At 40.5% G+C, this 19,201-nt stretch overlaps 1 protein-coding gene across 3 annotated transcripts in view; it reads right to left on the minus strand.

Annotated features, from left to right (window-relative positions):
- Positions 1–17,326, minus strand: part of LOC111160011 (DEP domain containing 5) — a 137,305-nt gene extending 119,979 nt beyond the window's left edge. For 2 of the 3 annotated variants that reach the window (XM_022522781.1, XM_022522782.1), the window contains exons 1-6: positions 16,376–16,490; positions 13,292–13,379; positions 12,859–12,905; positions 10,871–10,956; positions 10,125–10,208; positions 9,094–9,143 (exon numbers count right to left, since the gene is read on the minus strand). In XM_022522781.1, the coding sequence (XP_022378489.1) occupies positions 9,094–9,143; positions 10,125–10,208; positions 10,871–10,956; positions 12,859–12,905; positions 13,292–13,379; positions 16,376–16,433 (413 nt within the window). In that variant the 5' untranslated portion in view covers positions 16,434–16,490. Of the gene's footprint in view, positions 1–9,093; positions 9,144–10,124; positions 10,209–10,870; positions 10,957–12,858; positions 12,906–13,291; positions 13,380–16,375; positions 16,502–17,176 lie in introns of those variants that run through there. The other variant, XM_022522780.1, reaches the window with a different exon arrangement.
- Between the last annotated feature and the right edge of the window lie 1,875 nt (positions 17,327–19,201).

The raw sequence follows: 19,201 nt of genomic DNA on the forward strand, positions 1-19,201 counted from the left end.
GGATTATTTACCACAACCAAGTGGGATTTATTCCAGGACTGCACGGTTGGTTCAACATCCGCAAATCAATCAATGTGGTACAATACATTAACAAACGAAAGAACAAGAACCATATGATCCTCTCAATAGATGCTGAAAAAGCATTTGACAAAGTACAGCATCCTTTCTTGATCAAAACTCTTCAGAGTGTAGAGATAGAGGGAACATTCCTCAATATCATCAAAGCCATCTATGAAAAACCCACAGCAAATATCATTCTCAATAGAGAAAAACTGAGAGCTTTTCCACTAAGGTCAGGAACACAGCAGGGATGTCCATTATCACCACTGCTATTCAACATAGTACTAGAAGTCCTAGCCTCAGCAATCAGACAACAAAAAGAAATTAAAGGCATCCAAATCGGCAAAGAAGAAGTCAAACTATCACTCTTTGCAGATGATATGATACTATATGTGGAAAACCCAAAAGACTCCACTCCAAATCTGCTAGAACTTGTACAGGAATTCAGTTAAGTGCCAGGATATAAAATCAATGCACAGAAATCAGTTGCATTTCTATATACCACCAACAAGACAGAAGAAAGAGAAATTAAGGAGTTGATCCCATTTCAATTGCACCCAAAACCATAAGATACCTAACCAAAGAGGCAAAGAATCTATATTCAGAAAACTATAAAGTACTCATGAAAGAAATTGAGGAAGACACAAAGAAATGGAAAAATGCTCCATGCTCATGGATTGGAAGAACAAATATTGTGAAAATGTCTATGCTACCTAAAGCAATCTACATGTTTAATGCAATTCCTATCAAAATCCCATCAAAAAAAAAAAAATTCCATCCATTTTTTTCAAAGAAATGGAACAAATAATCCTAAAATTTATATGGAACCAGAAAAGACCTCGAATAGCCAGAGGAGTATTGAAAAAGAAAGCCAAAATTGGTGGCATCACAATTCCAGACTTCAAGCTCTATTACAAAGCTGTCATCATCAAGATAGTATCGTACTGGCACAAAAACAAACACATAGATCAATGGAATGGAATAGAGAGCCCAGAAATAGACCCTCAACTCTATGGTCAACTGATCTTTGACAACACAGTAAAGAATGTCCAATGGAAAAAAAAATAGTCTCTTCAACAAATGGTATTGGGAAAACTGGATAGCCATATGCATAAAAATGAAACTGGACCATTTCCTTACACCACACATAAAAACAGACTCATAATAGATGAAAGACCTCAATATGAGACAGGAATCCATCAAAATCCTTGAGGAGAACACAGGCAGCAACCTCTTCGACTTCAGCCGCAGCAACTTCTCCCTAGAAACATCACCACAGGCAAGGGAAGCAAGGGCAAAAACGAACTATTGGGACTTCATCAAGATCAAAAGCTTTTGCACAGCAAAGGAAACAATCAACAAAACCAAAAGACACCTGACAGAATGGGAGAAGATATTTGCAAACGACATATCAGATAAAGGGCTAGTATCTAAAATCTATAAAGAACTTAGCAAACTCAACACCCAAAGAACAAATAATCCATCAAGAAATGGGCAGAGGACATGAACAGACAATTCTGCAAAGACATCCAGATGGCCAAGAGATACATGAAAAAGTGCTCCACATCACTCAGCATCAGGGAGATACAAATTAAAACCACAATGAGATACCACCTCACACCAGTCAGAATGACTAAAATTAATGAGTCAGGAAACGACAGATAATGGCGAGGATGGGGAGAAAGGGGAACGCTCCTCACTGCTAGTGGGAATGCAAGCTGGTACAGCCACTCTGGAAAACAGTATGGAGGTTCCTCAAAAAGTTGAAAATAGAGCTACCCTATGACCCAGCAATCGCACTACTGGGTATTTACCCTAAAGATACAAATGTAGTGATCTGAAGGGGCACGTGCACCCGAATATTTATAGCAACAGTGTCCACAATAGCCAAATTATGGAAAGAACCTAGACGTCCATCAACAGAGGAATGGATAAAGAAGATGTGGTGTGGGGCGCCTGGGTGGCTCAGTGGGTTGAGCCGCTGCCTTCGGCTCGGGTCATGATCCCAGGTCCTGGGTTCGAGCCCCGCATCAGGCTTTCTGCTCGGCGGGGAGCCTGCTTCCTCCTCTCTCTCTGCCTGCCTCTCTGCCTACTTGTGATTTCTCTCTGTTGAATAAATAAATAAAATCTTTAAAAAAAAAAAAATTAAAAAAAAATAAAAAATAAATTAAAAAAAAAAGAAGATGTGGTGTATATATATATACAATGGAATACTAGGCAGCCATCAAAAGAAACGAAATCTTCCCATTTGCAATGACATGGATGGAACTAGAGGGTATTATACTGAGTGAAATAAGTCAATCAGAGAAAGACAATTATCATATGATCTCCCTGATATGAGGAATTTAAGAGGCAAAGTGGAGGGTTTAAGGGGTAGGGAAGGAAAAAATGAAAAAAGATGGGATTGGGAGGGAGACAAACCATAAGAGACGCTTAATCTCACAAAACAAACTGAGGCTCGCCAGGGGGAGGGGGCAGGGAGAGGGTGGCTGGGTTATGGACATTGGGGAGGGTATGTGCTATGAACATATGAACATATGAACTGTGAAGTATGTTAACCTGACGATTCACAGACCTGTACTATGGGGCTAATAATGCATTATATGTTAGTAAAAATTTTTTTAAAAAGATATTAGCAAACAGCATTCAACAATACATTAAAAGGATAATTCACTGTTAAAAAAATTTTTTTTAAATAAAAGAAATACTGAAAGGTCACACTAAAATTTAATAGTGGTTACCTATACATAGCTTATATTCCACCGTAAGTTTTCTACTTTTTTTTTTAAGATTTTATTTATTTATTTGAGAAAGACAGAGCACAAGCAGGGGGATCAGCAAAGGAAGAGGTAGAAGCACAATCCCTACTCAGCAGGGAGCCTGATGTGGGGCTTGATCCGAGGACCCTGGGATTATGACCTGAGCTGAATTCAGACACTTTACTACCTGAGCCACCAGGCACCCCACCTTTTTTTTAAAGATTTTATTTATTTATTTGAGACAGAGGAAACATGCACACATAAGCATGAGTGGGGGTAGGGGTAGAGGGAAAGGGAGGAAGAGAACCCCACTGAGCTAGGATCCTGATGAGTGGCTCGATCTCAGACAAGGCCTGAGCTGAAGGCAAAAGCATAACCAACTGAGACCCAGGTACCCCAAGTTTTTTTTTCTTTATACTCTCTGTACTACCCAAATTTTCTAGAATAAATGTTTTTTTTTTCAAATTATGAAAGCAAAGTTTTCAGGGTTTTTTGTGTTTTTTTTTTTTCCCACAGAATGTAAAATCACGTATACTACATGGTCTCAAGCCAAAAAGCAGAATATTTTGACAGAACTATGTCAAAATGTTAATAGTGGTTGATTCTGAGTAGTAATGTTATGTTTCTCTTCCCTGCTTCTTTTTTCCATTTTTCAAACTGCCTATATTGAACACATATTATATATAAAAAATACTTAGTATATGCCTGGTATCTAACATGTGATAAAAAGTGGTACTTAGGGACGCCTGGGTGGCTCAGTTGGTTGGACGACTGCCTTCGGCTCGGGTCATGATCCTGGAGTCCCAGGATCGAGTCCTGCATCGGGCTTCCAGCTCCACGGGGAGTCTGCTTCTCTCTCTGACCTTCTCCTCGCTCATGCTCTCTCTCACTGTCTCTCTCTCAAATAAATAAATAAAATCTTAAAAAAAAAAAAAAAGTGGTACTTAGTACTAATACTATAGTTAGAGAAGACATTCTAAGAGAATGGCCACCATAGAAGACTCAAGTCAGAGAAGATTCCAGATCTGCGATACAACAGATCTAGCAGGAAAACACCCAAACTGGGTATTTCTTTTTTTTTTTTTTTTTTTTAAGATTTTATTTATTTATTTGACAGAGAGATCACAAGTAGGCAGAGAGGCAGGCAGAGAGAGAGGAGGAAGCAGGCTTCCTGCTGAGCAGAGAGCCCGATGTGGGGCTCGATCCCAGGACTCTGAGATCATGACCTGAGCCGAAGGCAGCGGCTTAACCCACTGAGCGGTCCTGGGTTCGAGCCCCGCATCAGGCTTTCTGCTCGGCGGGGAGCCTGCTTCCTCCTCTCTCTCTGCCTGCCTCTCTGCCTACTTGTGATTTCTCTCTGTTGAATAAATAAATAAAATCTTTAAAAAAAAAAAATTAAAAAAAAATAAAAAATAAATTAAAAAAAAAAGAAGATGTGGTGTATATATATATACAATGGAATACTAGGCAGCCATCAAAAGAAACGAAATCTTCCCATTTGCAATGACATGGATGGAACTAGAGGGTATTATACTGAGTGAAATAAGTCAATCAGAGAAAGACAATTATCATATGATCTCCCTGATATGAGGAATTTAAGAGGCAAAGTGGAGGGTTTAAGGGGTAGGGAAGGAAAAAATGAAAAAAGATGGGATTGGGAGGGAGACAAACCATAAGAGACGCTTAATCTCACAAAACAAACTGAGGCTCGCCAGGGGGAGGGGGCAGGGAGAGGGTGGCTGGGTTATGGACATTGGGGAGGGTATGTGCTATGAACATATGAACATATGAACTGTGAAGTATGTTAACCTGACGATTCACAGACCTGTACTATGGGGCTAATAATGCATTATATGTTAGTAAAAATTTTTTTAAAAAGATATTAGCAAACAGCATTCAACAATACATTAAAAGGATAATTCACTGTTAAAAAAATTTTTTTTAAATAAAAGAAATACTGAAAGGTCACACTAAAATTTAATAGTGGTTACCTATACATAGCTTATATTCCACCGTAAGTTTTCTACTTTTTTTTTTAAGATTTTATTTATTTATTTGAGAAAGACAGAGCACAAGCAGGGGGATCAGCAAAGGAAGAGGTAGAAGCACAATCCCTACTCAGCAGGGAGCCTGATGTGGGGCTTGATCCGAGGACCCTGGGATTATGACCTGAGCTGAATTCAGACACTTTACTACCTGAGCCACCAGGCACCCCACCTTTTTTTTAAAGATTTTATTTATTTATTTGAGACAGAGAAAACATGCACACATAAGCATGAGTGGGGGTAGGGGTAGAGGGAAAGGGAGGAAGAGAACCCCACTGAGCTAGGATCCTGATGAGTGGCTCGATCTCAGACAAGGCCTGAGCTGAAGGCAAAAGCATAACCAACTGAGACCCAGGTACCCCAAGTTTTTTTTTCTTTATACTCTCTGTACTACCCAAATTTTCTAGAATAAATGTTTTTTTTTTCAAATTATGAAAGCAAAGTTTTCAGGGTTTTTTGTGTTTTTTTTTTTTCCCACAGAATGTAAAATCACGTATACTACATGGTCTCAAGCCAAAAAGCAGAATATTTTGACAGAACTATGTCAAAATGTTAATAGTGGTTGATTCTGAGTAGTAATGTTATGTTTCTCTTCCCTGCTTCTTTTTTCCATTTTTCAAACTGCCTATATTGAACACATATTATATATAAAAAATACTTAGTATATGCCTGGTATCTAACATGTGATAAAAAGTGGTACTTAGGGACGCCTGGGTGGCTCAGTTGGTTGGACGACTGCCTTCGGCTCGGGTCATGATCCTGGAGTCCCAGGATCGAGTCCTGCATCGGGCTTCCAGCTCCACGGGGAGTCTGCTTCTCTCTCTGACCTTCTCCTCGCTCATGCTCTCTCTCACTGTCTCTCTCTCAAATAAATAAATAAAATCTTAAAAAAAAAAAAAAAGTGGTACTTAGTACTAATACTATAGTTAGAGAAGACATTCTAAGAGAATGGCCACCATAGAAGACTCAAGTCAGAGAAGATTCCAGATCTGCGATACAACAGATCTAGCAGGAAAACACCCAAACTGGGTATTTCTTTTTTTTTTTTTTTTTTTTAAGATTTTATTTATTTATTTGACAGAGAGATCACAAGTAGGCAGAGAGGCAGGCAGAGAGAGAGGAGGAAGCAGGCTTCCTGCTGAGCAGAGAGCCCGATGTGGGGCTCGATCCCAGGACTCTGAGATCATGACCTGAGCCGAAGGCAGCGGCTTAACCCACTGAGCCCACCCAGGCGCCCCAAACTGGGTATTTCAAGGGGGTTTAACTATGACTCTCCACACTGCTCTGTCTGCTTCTGGACAGCTGAGAAGTCAAGGCCAGAAATTATTTGGTGTTGCTCCCTCTGGAGTCTGATCAGAAAAAAAATCTTTTTTTCAGTAAGAAAAAAAAAGATACCTTAGCTAGTCAGCTGTCCCAAAACTACCTGGAAAAACTTCACGATGAAATCAAATGGACTAGGTTTTTAAGTTCCATATTTTTAAAAAAGCAAAATGCTAATTTTTAGGAGATAGGATTTTAGTGCAGTATTTTTCTTTTAAAATTTTAATTTTTTTAAAATTATCGATTGCAGAGTTTATTTTTAACATTTTGAAGAATACATTGGGAATTTAGTCTGAGAAAATCAAAATGTTTACCTTTGAAGGAAAAATGATGCCTCAAAGGCAAGGTCTCAAGGTAATGAAATTGTCTCATATGTCCTTAAGAATTAACTAAATTACCAAGTAAAGAAGCTAAGTTACGGAAAACTTCAATAATTATGACTTTATGTAAATAACGACTACCTTTTGTTATGTGAGGCCCAGAGTATCTTTTTTTTTAGTTTCTTTCTTTACTTCTTTTTTTCTTTTTGTCTTCTTAATTTGCATGCCTCCTTGTAGGAAAGAAAGTGACTTTTGATTCAGTGTAGGAAGATTATAAGTAAGTATTCTGGAGAAATAGTAGAAGACTGTGGTTTACATTTAACCATGAATGAGCAAAATATTAGGACAGATCTTTAAAAGTCTAAGCCTAACATTATGTCAGGGTTCTCATTTCTGTATCTGGCACCATGTGGATATGGGCACTTGCACAGAAAAACAAGAAATTTAAGAATGAAAGGTATCTGAGTGGTTTCTAAACCAGGGCTCAGCTAACTATAGCCCACAGGCCAAATCCAGTCCATCTCCTATTTTTATGTGGCTCAGAGTTAAGAATGGATTTTATATTTTTAAATGCTAAAAAAAAAAAAAAAAAAAAAACCCAAAAAACAAAAAATTTGCAACAGAGACCTGAGAACCATGTAGCCCAAAGCGTAAAATATTTACTCTCTGGTCCTTTATGGAAAAAGATTCTAAACCAACCATTTCATTTTGCAGAGGAGTAGACTCAAAGTCTCCCTGACCTGCCCAACATCACCCCACTAATCACTGGCAGTACAGGAACAGATTATAGGTTTCCTGACTCCTGGTCCACCACCTCAGAGAGACTAAGTTGTACCGGAAAGCATGAATCTAGGTTACATTTCTTGTTTAGCTCAAGGCTTAGTCACTTCTTGGGCTGTGCTTTATAATCTTTTACTAAAATTTCTCAAAGAATCTTGACCCTCCAATTTTTAAACCATCCCCTTTTTGGGAAAAAAAAAAATTAATCCTTTATCCTTTCTTTCCTTTAGATCAGTAGTTCTGACTAACCAATTAGCCCTAGTTGATGATGAAATGCTCTTTACAAAAGGGATTCTGAGGGTGCCTGGGTGGCTCAGTCAGTTAAGTGTCTGCCTTCAGCTCAGGTCATGATCCCCAGGGTCCTGGGATCAAGTCCCACATCAGGCTCCCTGCTCCGTGGGGAGTCTGCTTCTCCCTCTCCCTCTGTGTGCTTGCATGCATGCACTATCTCTCTCTCTCACTCTCTTTAATAAATAAATAAATCTTAAGAAGAAAGAAAGAAAGAAAGGAAGAAAGAAAGAAAGAAAGAAATGAATGGATGGATGGATTAATGGATGGATGAATGAATGGATTCTGGCTAACAAAGGTAGGAGAAATGACTGAATCAGAAAATCACTAACATGCAACGATCATCAATGGGTGATACCATTAGGTGAAAAGTTGATGGGGAACTTCATAATGGAGGACCAGACTACCTCACTGGAACCCACTGATCAATCCTAGTGCCATTAAAAGTGAGTCAACCAGGGGCACCTGGGTAGCTCAGTGGATTGAGTGTCTGACTTTTGATTCTGGCTCAGGTCATGGTCTTGGGTCCTGAGATTGAGCCCCACTTTGGGTTCCATGCTCAGCAGGGAGTCTGCTTGAGATTCTCTCTCTCCCTCTCCCTTTGCTCCTACTCGCTCACATGTGAACTCTCACTCTCTCAAATAAATAAATAAAATCTTAAAAAAAAAAAATGTGAGTCAACCAGATGTAAACATGCTTGTGTTATACATAACAAATTCTCCTAAGAATTTGTTATGTATAACATAACATAACATTTCTTCTAAGGAGAAGGATTTGTTTTTCATTATACACCTTTTTGCCCTGTTTGAAGGCTTTACTCTGTGGATGTTGTGCTTTTCAAATTAAAAGGGCTTTCAAAAAATCCCTTTTTCTCTCTTCTTTACAAACTGAAATTTAGGAATCATTTTAATAAATCAAGGGCAGTGCAATATGGTTAAAAAGGCAGCAAATCGGGGCACCTGGGTGGCTCAGTGGGTTAAAGCCCCTGCCTTCAGCTCAGGTCATGATCTCAGGGTCCTGGGATCGAGCCCCGCATCGGGCTCTCTGCTAAGTGGGGAGCCTGCTTCCTTCTCTCTCTGCCTGCCTTTTTGCCTACTTGTGATCTCTGTCAAATAAATAAATAAAATCTTTAAAAAATTAAAAAAAAAAAAAGGCAGCAAATCAGGAACTACTGGGCTAGTCTTTTTGTATCTCCAAGTATGTTTCTGAATCTGTAAAATGAGAAGGTTTGATTAAATACATTCATCTAAGGCTTTTTCTTGTTCTGAAATTATGAGGCTATGCCTCCTTTGTTACAGAATACCATGTGGCTTCAGCAACTTCCACTCAAGTTAAAACTACTGTAGTGTACTTCGGGATTTTTTGGTTTGTTTTAGCAACAACAGTCTAATCCTTTAAGCTATCATGTATTTTATTATATGGACACCACACACCTCAAATGCAGTACGTATCCCTACAGTTACTGCACTAGATCCTACTCCTAGATATTAACTGATAAGTCAAGAGTGATGTAATACCTACCTGATGCCAGCAAATTCCACCTTTTGAGTGATATAGGCACATGTGCTGACCTAAGGAAGACAGACAGAGAGAATATGAGATTCAACAACACATCAAGGTCACAAAGAAGGTCTCCTGCCTTTTTAATTTCTTCTAACAACCAAAGGTTCAATTAACAAGGGAGTAATAGATTTACCCTATAGGCAAACCTGCTGGGGCAAGTATAACTGTAGGTTCTTAAGAGTGTGACAAGTATAGACAATAATAAAGACCAGGTGGAAAATAAGTGCCCAGCTTCACTAACACGCTATCTTCACATATGTCTGCATACATATCTCTATTTACATGCTTATTTAATTACACAACATTCATTTCTCATTTTAGCTCTCATTTTATAGAATGGAACCCTTCCCTGTCCAATAAAAAATGAACATATTTTTTTCTGAAAATATTCACTGTTATGGAAATTCCATCTATAATTCGTTGCTTCACAATGCTCAAAATGCCCAATAAGAAAAATTTTCAGCACTAGCTCACAATGAATTGATCATTTTAAGTGGAAAATGTTAACTCAAAATAAATAGATCAGGAAAATGGGAGGGTATGGCAAAAAGCAGCTTAACCAGGAAGCGACAAGATCTGGATTCTAGCCTGGTGTCAACTACTAACTATAGTTTTTTAGTCTTGGGTAATCACTTATCTTCTCAATCTCAATTTTCACATCTATAAATGAAGGGTAATAAATAGCTATCCATGGGAATGACATGAACGTGTGAAAGCTAAAGTTCCACTCAAATGTAAGGTAATATTATAATTTCCCATTTGAACCAAAAATGTGGAGTAAAAATCTATAAACAAGCAAAAACAGAGCTCAAAAAAACCACAGAGAGAATGGAATAAGATACACAAAGGGTTTACAACAATTATTTGTGAAGCTGGTTTTAGAAATGATTTTATACCCTTCTCCCTATTAAATCTCTACAAGGAAAATGGATTATTTAATATAACAGGAAAAGTAACAGACTTTTTTTTTTTTTTTAATCACATCTTACCAAACTTTTCTTTAGTCGCCACATATCTCCACGGCCTATATACTGATCCTTAAAGGTTAATTCCACTAGGTCAAGGGTCACATCCTAAAAGGGATAATCAAATATATCTCTCTGTATTACTCTGCCGCACTTCATCTTAAAATAAGGCACACTCAGCATGGAGAAACTTTTTGGCAAACAAGAAAACTACTGGAAGAACATTTGATAACAGAACACTGACAAACAGCATTTCATCCTGCCAGAAAAGGCTTCTGAGTACAGGCGATAAGTCTACAACAGATGCTACAGCAGCTGGATCATGACTAAGTGCAAAGAGTACCAAAGTAATAATTCTGTGTTTAGTCTTGATTCCGGCACTTACACAGGATATTGAGCTCTGTGTTTTATTTCCCTAGATAATGTCAGTGGTATCTTTTAAACAATGATTTTACCTATTATAGAACCATTTCTCATTTCAAAAAAAAAAAAAGAACACCTAGGGAAATTACAGTATTTTAATAGCAAATTTTACATTGAGCTTGACACATACCTATATATACAGAATCTTTTTAGGAAAGCTTTTATAAAAAACTGAGGGCTTTAAGTGCAACCTATATATACCTACAATCTAAGTGACCTACATATGACCACATATTTAATAATCCAACACTATACTTAAGTAACTCATTATTTCCTTAGAGACCCAACCTCTTGGGAACAGTATTAATCATTCCCAAAAAATACTCAAGTCCAGAACAAACACATACCTTAGGGTCTACAACATTCACATAAACATCTTGATAAGGTCTTAATCGGAACACTTGAGTCACAGTCTGGTCCACACTAATAGTTTCTGAAACAGAAGAAATCTGGATCAGGTAACATATTCTGAAAAAGCAGGCAAATATATTCTAATCTGTAGTCATTTGACAAGCAACACAAATGACTGCTGGCCATGGGCAAGAAAAACTCTCTGCCTTCCAGCATCTGAAAGCTTTTTAGGTGAAACAAGCATGTGAAATAAGACCCAAGCCTTCAGCAATTAAAAACGAGAGAAACAGAAATGGAGACAGAGGGAGAAAATTAAAGAAACCAAGGAGCAACATTAAAAAAGTTCAAAGACCGGGGCGCCTGGGTGGCTCAGTCGTTGGGCGTCTGCCTTCGGCTCAGGTCCTAATCCCAGGGTCCTGGGATCGAGCCCCACATCGGGCTCTCTGCTCAGCGGGGGGCCTGCTTCCTCCTCTCTCTCTGCCTGCCTCTCTGCCTGCTTGTGATCTCTGTCTGTCAAATAAATAAATAAAATCTTAAAAAAAAAAAAAAAAAGTTCAAAGACCTGTGAAAATTCAGAAGGAGACCATTTCTCATTTGGAATGAAAGTAGCCGAGGTAGTTAAGGGAGAAACAAACTTTTCAATGAGCCCTTACAGCTAGTAAGTAAGAAACATACCAGATGGCAGGAGATGGGGTGGTGAGAGCAAGGAGAAAACTCTTAGGATTTGGGTTTTGGTCTTTTTTTTTTTTTTTTTAAGATTTTATTTATTTATTTGACAGAGAGACACAAGCGAGAGAGGGAAGAGAAGCAGGGGGAGTTGGTGAGGGAGAAGCAGGGGGAGTTGGTGAGGGAGAAGCAGGCTTCCTGCTAAGCAGGGAGCCCGATGCGGGGCTCGATCCCAGCACACTGGGATCATGACCTGAGCCAAATGAAGACGCTTAACAACTAAGCCACCCAGGCACCCCAAGATTTGGGTTTTATAAAATGCTTCCCCATCATACTGAATTATAAAAGTAGTGAGCATCACCATCCTTTAGAGCAAATCAGAATTTTTTTTTCTTTGAAGTACCATTTAAGAAATTACCTTATTTGCTATCAATTAACATTTTGGTTCCTTGAACAGCTCACTGGAGGTACACTCATTAGAGGAAAAAAGAAAGGATCAGATCCAGAATGAGTAAGTAGAATGGCTGCTCTGGCTCCTCTACTTACTGACGTCAGGCAAGCCAATTCACCTCAGTGAGACTAAGTTCCCTCCCTCAATCAAGAGTTGTGTGGGAAGATAAAAAGAGACATTACAAAAAGCTCCCAGTTTCACTTACTTATGGAGCATAAATAATAACATGGAGGACCTTGGGAGAAGGGAGAAGTGAGTTGTGGGAAATCAGAGGGGGAGATGAACCATGAGAGACTGTGGACTCTGAGAAACAAACTGAGAGTTTTGGAGGGGAGGGGGGTAGGGGGTTGGGTGAGCCTGATGGTGGGTATTAAGGAGGGCACGTATTGCATGGAGCACTGGATGTGGTGCATAAACAATGAATCTTGGAACACTGAAAAAATAAAATTTAAATAAATAAATAAGACAAAAAGCTCCCAGTATACTGTCCTACATTTGTGATAGGTTATCTTCTCTCACCTAGAGTAGGCACTTAACAAACATCTTGTGAAAAAATACAGCATTTAGGAAAGCATGCTTTGCCAACAATTTTTTTTTTTAAGTTAAGAATAAAGCTTTACCTAGTCAGATTAACTTTCCTCCTAACAATAAAGACAGTTTCTTCAGTGCCCTCAGGATGCTGACAAACGAGATTCCTTGGCAGTTTTGAAATCTGACAATTTTTTTAGGGGCACACATTTTGACAAGGAAAGAAGTACTATGCCCTCATTCCCTGAGATTATGAAGAGACACGTTCCTTACAGTTTCTGGAACAGTTTCTCTAAGTGTAAAAATAAAAACCTTAGAGAAGAGAGATGAAATTCTTACCTTTCTGCAAATCTTCCTTAAGTGACTTGACTTGCAAAAGCAGAGGGCTGTGGGAGAAAGCAACAAAGAGATAGGATGTTGTAAACTGTAATTAACCAGCTTTCTTCACCCCCTACAAAAGGCAAACAGATCCCTCTGGATATATTGTAACCTACAGCACAACCAGGAGGAGAAGTTCTCTTAGAAACAAAGAAACTCTGCACTTGCCTTCCAGGAAACAGCTAAATGCTACACAATTTTTCAGAGTTGTCATCCTGACTTTAAAATCAGAAAGAATAGACTACTTTTTAAAAGATTATTGCTTTATCAAATCCCAAAGGGCAGGAACAGTTTCATGTAAAGGCTAAGAGCTGTCCTGCCTTGCAAGCCCCTTAAAATATTTGGAAACAGTAGGCTGCCCAGTTAGTCCCCTTGATCCTAATGAGATGTTTACCTGTATTCATCATTGGGGTGAGCAATCTCCACAATGTCTCCAAGCTTGATGTGAGGAAACACTTTAGGGTTCATGACTAGCTCATCATCTGAAAGACAAGTCAGCAATCTCAAGTAGAAAACGGACTAACTTGGGCGACAAGCTATGGTATACATTCTCATGTTGGGTCCTCGTGACCTCATTGGTTAGTATCACTACCCCATCTCGAAGATGAGGTTCCATTTTAAATTGCAATTCAGGTGAACTAAAGGATTCACAGAGAGACATAAAACTAGTGAGTAGCTGAATTGGACAGTGTTCGGGGCCTTTGTCCTCAGAGCCCGTGCTCTATTACCACCCCACTGGGAAAAAGAAGCCCTTGCTCTCCAGAACTTAAACCTCTGGGATTAACACTTTACTTCCTTGAATTATCACATACCTGGCCTATACCAGAAACAAAACAGCCTGATCCCACAAATGCAGCACAATCCCTGATATTTATACAGCGTTCAAAGAATTTCCAAAAATACTGTCTTTAATGTGATCCTCACAATAAATCTTTGGATCTAACAGAAGTGAAGAAATGACCTAGGGGATAACGTGACCTGCCTAAAAGTAGACAGCTAATAACAGCACAGCCAAGATTGATTACTAGCCCAGGATTCATTCTCTCTCTCTCTCTTTTTTTTTTTTTTTTTAAGATTTTATTTATTTGACAGAGAGAGACACAGCAAGAGAGGGAACCCAAGCAGGGGGAGTGGGAAAGGAAGAAGCAGACCTCTCGCTGAGCAGGAAGCCTGATGCAGGGCCTGATCCCCTGAGCCAAAGGCAGACACTTAACAACAGAGCCACCCAGGCACCCTTAGCCTGGGATTCCTTCTGCCTAAAGCCCACCACCTTCCATATGTCATAAAACAAAACAAAACAAAATCCCACAAGCCAAGTAAAATACCTTACACTTTGGAAGGCAGCACTTGATCAGGGAAAAATTTTGGATACTAGTTCACATTAGGGTCCAATGAAACTCTTAAAATATAGGGAGGACATATGTTTCATATGTTTATCTACCCCCACCTCCACACTCACTGGGAATGGAGAGAATCCTTTCATGTATAACAAGCTCAGAATCATAGAGGGAGTGATTTTTTTGTTGTTTTGATTTTGAGGAAAAGCTACAGCCTTTAATTATGCTAAAACCATGACAAATACATATATTTAAATTTCAAATATAATCAGACTCCCAAAAAATTCAGCCTAGGAAAGCAAAGCATTGGGTTAATCCCAAATTTTATTTGGTATATTGCTTCCATTGATAGTTTTATGCCAAATCCACTATGATGCCTTCCCCTAACTTCCATATTCTGATTTAAACTCCCTGAGCACTAATTCCACTGTTTCATTTTACCATTTCCTTTTTGCATATCTGTCTCATCAAGCTAAAAGCTCCTTAGGGACAAGGGACCTTGTCATATTCATAACCTTTATGTTTAGCACAGATATGCACCTAATTTCATTTGATGTGTTTTTATTTATAGCCCTACAGGAGACGGGGTATAACACCTAGCTGTCTTTCTCTTATACAGGTGAAAAAGTAGACATGTATACATTGTATATACACTGTATATACTGTATCTTCTTATTCTTCCATCTGTCAAAAGTTGTTTCTGTTTTCTACTCAATTCTACCCACAAGTGTTCAGGCAGCATCAACTGAATACAAAATCTAGTATTAACAACAGACTCTGCATTTTAGCAGAAATTGTGTTTTAAATACAGCAACACCTGGTATATCCTTGCCCTGGTAATTATAATGGTTACATTTACTGAGCGGCACTGAGTCTGATACTCTACCTAATACCTTCCATATATCATCTTATTCAATCCTCACATACTTTATGATATCCAAACTAGTGTTTTCCTTTTTGGGGAATCCTTGCCCTTGGGAGGCTTACACATATACAAGAGCAAATGCATAGTAAAATACACTTTTAAAAAGACTCATTGTGGGGCGCCTGGGTGGCTCAGTGGGTTAAAGCCTCTGCCTTTGGCTCAGGTCATGATCCCAGGGTCCTGGGATCGAGCCCTGCATCAGGCTCTCTGCTCGGCAGGGAGCCTGCTTCCTCCTCTCTCTCTGCCTGCCTCTCTGCCTACTTGTGATCTCTGTCTGTCAAATAAATAAATAAATAAAATCTTAAAAAAAAAAAAACCTCATTGTGTTGTTAATTCCAATTTCTGAAGCAAATAAGATTGTTAGGACAAAAAGGAAAATAATTTCTTTACAAAAAGAAAAAAAATCATATTACTAATCGCCATCCTATTCTGCAGATTAATAGACACAATGTGCTAAGAAAAACAGAGAAACTGTTCTAATGTGCTTGAAGTTGTAGATAAGATAAACTAGGGGCTTGCCTGAGGTCACAGGGAAAGTTAGAGGCAGAGCTGAAAAATCTGGTTTAGTACAGAACAATATGCTTTGTCCTGCCCCTCCTCACTATGCCTCTCAGCCAGGCAAAGTTTCATGCTTTGATCAGACCTAATGTGTGTCTACTACTGCTCTCATATAATGTAGGTTTCTTTTATCTGCCAAACCAGTGCATACTAGGATTTTATAAGATATATGCAATAAATGTGTAACATAAAATACAAATAGGGGCGCCTGGGTGGCTCAGTCAACTCAGCATCTGCCTTTGGCTCAGGTCATGATCTCAGGGTCCTGGGATCAAGCCCCACATTGGCTCCCTGATCGACAGGAAGCCTGCTTCTCCCCCTCCAGCTCCCTCTGCTTGTTCTCTCTCTTCCTGTCAAATAAATTAATTAATCTTTCAAAATTTAAATAAATAAATAATAAAATACAAATAAATGAAGGGTAGTAGACTGGCAACATTCACCATGTTCCTTAAAAGTCAGAATACAAATACTTTTAGCAGGGGCCTGTGCTCTCTGGTGCTACTGTCCTCCCTGCAACTATTTAATACTTGCTGTTTCACTCAGTTAAGTTGCCTCTAGCCGCTATGGTCATGTGAGTCAGTGTGTCATTTTCAAGGCACTGGACACACCAAGAACCTCAGCCAACTTACACAACCCCCAAAGACCAATCAATACTGACCACTGCCCCCAAAGCCCTTCTTGTGGATGACAAGTTTGTAGACCTTTGTTGTTCTCATCTTGTACTGTTGTTTTTCCTTCAGCTGTTCCAAGCTTGGGGGAGAGAAGTCATCTTGCCTCTCCGCCACTGAAACACAAAAAGGCTAGAATGTCAGACTTTTTTTTGCAACTGCTCTTTGATTTTAGGCCATTGAATATACTGGTACTGTTCAGAGAAGAGGTAGCACCAACCCTTGGATGAAATCACTCCTCCAATTACAAGGAGGGTTAGAGGGCAAAACGGAGAATCTGGAAACTAAAGGAAATTTGGCCCAGGGTCTATTCCAACCTCCAAAAAGATATTCTATCACCCCCTAAATGGAAAACTTGTAGTCAATTGGGCACTCACTACCTTGTCTCCATCTAAAGCAAAAACACCCAAATACTAAAGAGATCTTGAAACAGGTTAGCGCACTCATTTTGTGGATGAAGAAAGGGTGGGCCAGAGCAAGGGACTTGCCCAAGGTCACTCAGACACTGAGATACTCCCACCATTCACGTTTCCCAGTCAGTGTCCTGGGCTAGGAGAGGATAAACAGGAGGAAGGCTGGGCTTCGTTCCTTTAATGTCCATTTGTACAAACTCTCAGCGACTCCTCCTCCCCACTCTCATTTCACAGCTGCGGCCACTAAAGCTCAGAGAGGCTCGGAGACTTGTCTAAGATCACACAGCAGCATGGGGAGTGGGGTCAGGACTCGAACCTGGGCCACCACCCCCTCCCTCACACTCCACAAACCCGGGCCCGGCGAGCAGCCCCACTCACCCGCAGCTCCGGAGCCCCTTCCCTCTTCAAGCCCGGACTTCGAGGGCCGGACCCTCCCACGGTACCCCGCGCCTCCTCTGGACGCCCCGCCTACGCCCCCACAGCCCTTGCGGCTTCCGTGCCCAAGCTCAAGGTTCCTGTCGGCCCGCCCCGGCCACAGTGTGCTCACCTGAGAACCCGCGCAGCTCTGGTGGCTCCGCCCCGGAGCCCCGCCCCCCTTCCCGCCCACACGCCCCGGGCCGCTCTGGCCCGGCCTCCGCCTCATCTCGGTGTCCGCGCTACTTCCCCATCCGGGGCTCCCGCCGGGGGCGGGGCGTTGCGTGTGGCTTCTAGCTCTGGCTGCTTGCCGTGTTTTCCGCTTGGAGGCCGGGCGGTAGCCGGCTGTGGGAAGGAAATTGTTTTTCTTCCAGACAGTCTCACATAGATCCATGCCCAAGAGCTTCGTTTCCTATTTAGTGACCGCCCCCCCCTCCAACAGGGCAAACACAGACGAGTCTCCTCGGATCTGTAAACGGTGTTGCGGACCCTCGCCTGGCCTCACGGGGCTACTGAGAAGCACAAAATAGTTTCTGGGAGAACTTTTGTAAAATGCAAAGGGCTCAGGTCTTGCGATAGAGCGACGGATTCTGCTGAAAAGCATTCACTTTGGGGTGTACTTTTCAAATCCCTCGAAACCCCAAATGAATTGCGTGCCTCCCTGGTTAATAGCTACCCTAACTCTCACAGACATCCTTATGAAATGGTCACTTCCCTATTAGGTGGCAGGTACATTGTATTTCACATATAGGTAAACAGGCAGGGGACACGAAACTCCTCAGAAGGAAGCAAGGATGGATCCTGACCCAGTCGAGTCCAGCTTGGCTCTGAAGGCTGAGCTTCTAACGAGCATCCTCCTCACATACCGAGGAGCTCAGCCTAAGACCCTTTCAGGACACCTTTCTGTTCTCCAGAAGAAAATTAGAGCTGTGTGGGCTGTTCCAGAAACTCGCCAAGGACTTCTGACAAGTTGCCAGTTCCATTTAACTGACAATGGTTTGGGAAATTTTCTGAATGTTTAAAGATGAAAACGTCGCGTGGCACAAAGGAGACCTGTTTGGGAGAAGGCGGCGAGGGGGGGGGGTGGTGGTCTGTGAAGAGAGGAGCTTCTTTTCGGTATCCATACTTTTGCTTTAGGATTCAGAAGTTAAAACTATAAAATAATTGTGATTTTTTTAATATAAGTAAAAACATGTAATCAACTGCAACAGTTGCAAAAACTTCAGGGATAAAATGTTGACTATAAAAGACTTTAATGTTGCTAATTCAGCGGACGCATTCAGATCCCCCTGACTGTTTTGTCAGCAGCAGTGGCTGGTGGGAAGTCTTTCATTCCAGAGGGACTAATGGGATTCTCTCTTACTGACCCTCATTGAAATTTGATTCCATCTCCTGAGAGATGTCTATAATTGGTGTCATATCTTAGAACTGCAAATATTTCACTTTTTAATTTGGCAAAAACTTGTAAAAAACAAACAAACAAACAAACAAAATCTTAACGGGGGCGCCTGGGTGGCTCAGTTAGTTAAGTACCTGCCTTCCATCCAGGTCATGATCCCAGAGTCGGGGTTCCAGACTCTGCTCTGCTCAGTGAGGAGTCTGCTTCTCCCTCTCCCTCCGCCTGCCACTCTGCCTACTTGTTCTCTCTTGCTGTCTGTGTCAAATAAATAAAATCTTAAAAAAAAAAAAAAAAACTTAATAGGCTTTGAGCTTTTAAAAAATTGCCAAACCTGGTCAAGGTTAGGGACGGCTGGAGCAGTTAGTTCCTGGACTAGGGATCTAGTCTAGGGGATTCTTGATTCTAAGATCACTGTGCTACAACCACCTGCACAACAGCCTGTTTTGGGAAGTGTGGCTTTATATCAAATTCTCTTTTCTCAATTTTCTCCCTTGCCAGATGGAGATAAGAAGTACCTGTATTTCCTTGTTCACAAGGTGTTTGAGGACAAAATGAAATGATCGGCATGTTATATTAAGTCTTTCAAATTA

This window comes from Enhydra lutris, unplaced genomic scaffold, assembly GCF_002288905.1.
Source record: "Enhydra lutris kenyoni isolate GAN:26980312 unplaced genomic scaffold, ASM228890v2 scaffoldscaffold73, whole genome shotgun sequence".
In the NCBI taxonomy this organism is placed as follows: domain Eukaryota; kingdom Metazoa; phylum Chordata; class Mammalia; order Carnivora; family Mustelidae; genus Enhydra; species Enhydra lutris.